The sequence below is a fragment of the Calidris pugnax genome, unplaced genomic scaffold, assembly GCF_001431845.1.
Source record: "Calidris pugnax isolate Ruff unplaced genomic scaffold, ASM143184v1 scaffold82, whole genome shotgun sequence".
In the NCBI taxonomy this organism is placed as follows: Eukaryota; Metazoa; Chordata; class Aves; order Charadriiformes; family Scolopacidae; genus Calidris; species Calidris pugnax.
Window position 1 is genome coordinate 1,064,081 of NW_015090833.1, and position 3,230 is coordinate 1,067,310.

Sequence of the window (3,230 nt, forward strand, 5' to 3'; positions counted from 1 at the left end):
GAGAGGCTCGAGCCATTTGCATCCTGAGTGCAGGGACCGAGCTCCAGCAGGCGACGGGGTACTCACCATCTCGCGGCGTGGGCGGCGTCTGAGTAAAATAACTATTGGGCTTGTCTGCGAAGAAACAACAAAAAAACACACTATTATGGTGAGCTCTCCCTTCTTCCCCCTCCCAAGACCTCTGTCCACAGCTCCCCAGCAGTTTTGGGGCCAGCATTTCATTCCTTCAGCACACACCCCCCTGCACCGACAGGCACCGACTCCCAGGGAGGTCCTGCAGCACGAAGGGAGCAGCAGGAACAGGAGCCAGGAGCCCCAGTTCTCCCCCTGGTATCGATGGAGCATCTCTGGCTGGGGATCTGGCAGCAGCTCTCTTCTGCCTGGCAGGGCTGGGGCTTGCCTCAGCCCGTTGTGTGCCATTTCACCAGGGCTACCATGCAAATCCAGCTTTGTATCACCCCTCACGCACGCACACGACCAAGGCACCGTCTCTCACCACGTCATTTGGGTTGAGCAGGTGGGAACTCTGCAGCCTCCAAGGGAAGAAGGTGGGAGAAAGGGGTAGTTTGGGGCAACAGAAGGTGAAACCTCCCACGGACATGACCCAGAGGCAAGGTGGCACAGCCTCGCCACCAGCCAGCCCTCTACATTTGGGTAACCTCTGATTAAGCAGAGGAGCAAGAAGATTTCCACTCAGGCAGTTGGCTCCACAGAGCCTGCCATCCTGAGTGGGAAACACCCTAAAATCAGCATCAAACAGTGCTCTGCTCTCTGTTAACTGATGTGCCCAGGGCAGCAAAGCCAGGCTGTGGCAGAGGACACACCACTCCTTACTGGCCAGGCTCTTTTCTCTACCATCACCTGGGCCCTGCTCCTGCTAGTGCTTTTTGAATGCATTTGTGTATTTTACAGTTTCACACATTTATATTTTTTTTCCCTAACCACCCACACACAGCACGGGAAACAGCGCATCCCAAAGCCAGGCTGGAGGATTTGCCTGCCCTCTAAAGGTTCTTCTCACGGCAGGTGTTTGGCACTTGCCAGCATCACAGAGGTCAAAGACACCTCTCCAGGATGGAGTTTTCCTCCACGGGCTGTGCCTAGAGCAAGCCAGGCGTTTGGGAGGGTGAGCACCTGCACAAGGATGAGGCAACACAACGCCTGGAGCAGCCGGCAAAACGGGGACGTGCCCACACCCAAGGGTGAGACCTACGCAGCCCCACCAGGGATCAGATCAACAACAGCCCAACCTCGGGGAAAACTCCCTCCTGCCCAACCCTCTTCATGGAAAAAGAGCATTTAGAAAAACAGGGATCCTGGAGCAGCCAAGGAGACACCATCTCCCACCCCTCGCGTGCAGTGACGGGGACAGGAGGTTGTAACAAGGGAGCAGCAGAAGTCCCTGGCCAGGATGGGACTCTCAGAAGCCCATCTTCTGCCCCTCACGCCCTAAAAAAGCCCTGCCAAGATCCCCACCTCCCAAACAGACTGACTGCATCCCCCCCTCCGCCCCCCCAGGAGCATCACCCACACTCAGACCTCAAGCAGCAGGTTGGGAGACACGGCATTTTGGGGTGGGGGGAGAGGGGGGAATGGGATAGGGGACACAGAAGGTGCTGTCAGAGCCCAGAGCGTGAGCACGGTGGGGAGCTGGAGCCCACGCACACCCGCCTTCAGAGCTCTGCTGTTCTGGGCCAGCATCATCTCAGGGAAAAAAGTGGGGCAGAGCCACAGAAAGGGCTGTTGCCTCCTCAGCTTCTCCCCAGACAGCAGAAGGCAAGAGATGAGCGTCTGGGATGCAGGGTGAAACTCAACGTTGGGAGGGCTGCCCCGGCACCCTAACCCCCCGCCTCCTCCCTCCCCCACCTCCCCAAAAAGACACCTACAGTTGTTGAGGAAGAGCAGGACGGCAAATCCCAGCGTGGAGGTGGCCAGGAGGATGAGGCAGATGTTGCAGGGGATCATGAAATACCGCACCACCAAGGAGACCTTGTGCTGGTACAAACGGTCCCGCTCCAAGGCCCCCGGCGCCATGGGGTACTGGCAGGCCGTCATGCTGCAGGCCAACGCTCAACCCAACACCGACCCATCCACAGCAGAGCAGCCACAAGGCTCACATGGATCCCTCTTCCCCCTCCCCAACCTCCCCAGTTGTCTTCGGTAGCCACGGGATTTAAGTTTTCCCAGAGGTTCCCATCCTCCGCTGGCAGGAGGGGGCCGGGGGCACCTTCAGGAGTCAGAGTTTGTCCCCACATCTGCCATCTCGGAGGCACAGGTCAGGTCCGAGCCCGTTCCAAAGGGACACCCACAGCCCTGTGGGGTTCAGCAATCCCTCTCTTCCAGCCCGGCAGCTCTCAATCCACACCTGCCCAGCTCTCAATCCACACCTGCCCGCAAAAAGCAAATTAAACAACCCAGGGGGGCAAAAGTGCTGGGGAGCTCAAGTTCTGCAGCCAAAGCCACCGGGAGGGGAACAAGCTGCTACCAGCACAGGAATAACCCCAGCACCAACACACGCCGGCTCCCGAGAGTGGGGCTGGGATGGAGACGGTGTGAGGGGTGCTGGCATGGGACCCCTCGCAGCCTCGGCAGCATCCAGATCCTCTTGGCAGGGATGGGAGGGAAGGTCTCTCTGCCCCGGCTCCCTCTCAGCTCCACGCTGGGGCTCCACACCAGCCTCTCTGAGCTTGTCCACGCCGTCTCCTCCGGAGCAGGCAATTCCAGGCTCGCCGGATTCCAACCCTCCGGGGTATCTCCCGGCAGCCGGGAGCAACCCAAAGGTGCCTCTCAGTTATCCCACCCCCCGGGAGAAGGCAGGCGCTCCCCCTTCCACGCCGAGCCTCCTTTCACAGCCGCCGCGCATCCATCCCCGCTCGGCTCCGCTCTCCTCCGGGGCAGCCGGTGCGCAGCGATCCCCCGCCGTCCTCCCTCCTCCAACACACCGGCCGCCAGCTCTCCGGTCCCCTCCAAACCCTCCGGCCAGCGAGAGAAGGGACCTCAGCCCGGCTTCTCCCCTCGGGTGGGCTGCAGCCCCGCGATCCTCGCCGGCGATGAGCAACGTTGCCCACCCTGGGGACCGTGGCAGCCACGGCTGGGACAAGCCAGGTCCCTTCCTCACCCCGCTGTGACATGCCAGTCCTTCCCGGAGAGATTCCAGCTCCCGGCGGAGCCCGGCATGGATGGAGAAGCGGTGAGAGCGATGGGGAGCGGTGGCCGCCCTGGGTGGGTGG

The 3,230-nt window shown here is 60.9% G+C and overlaps 1 protein-coding gene across 1 annotated transcript in view; it reads right to left on the reverse strand.

Moving 5' to 3' along the window:
- Positions 1 to 3,230, reverse strand: part of AGRN (agrin) — a 157,272-nt gene that overhangs the window by 75,406 nt on the left and 78,636 nt on the right. Inside the window, exon 4 of the mRNA XM_014941477.1 lies at positions 67 to 114. Within this exon, the coding sequence (XP_014796963.1) occupies positions 67 to 114 (48 nt within the window). The remainder of the gene's footprint in view (positions 1 to 66; positions 115 to 3,230) is intronic.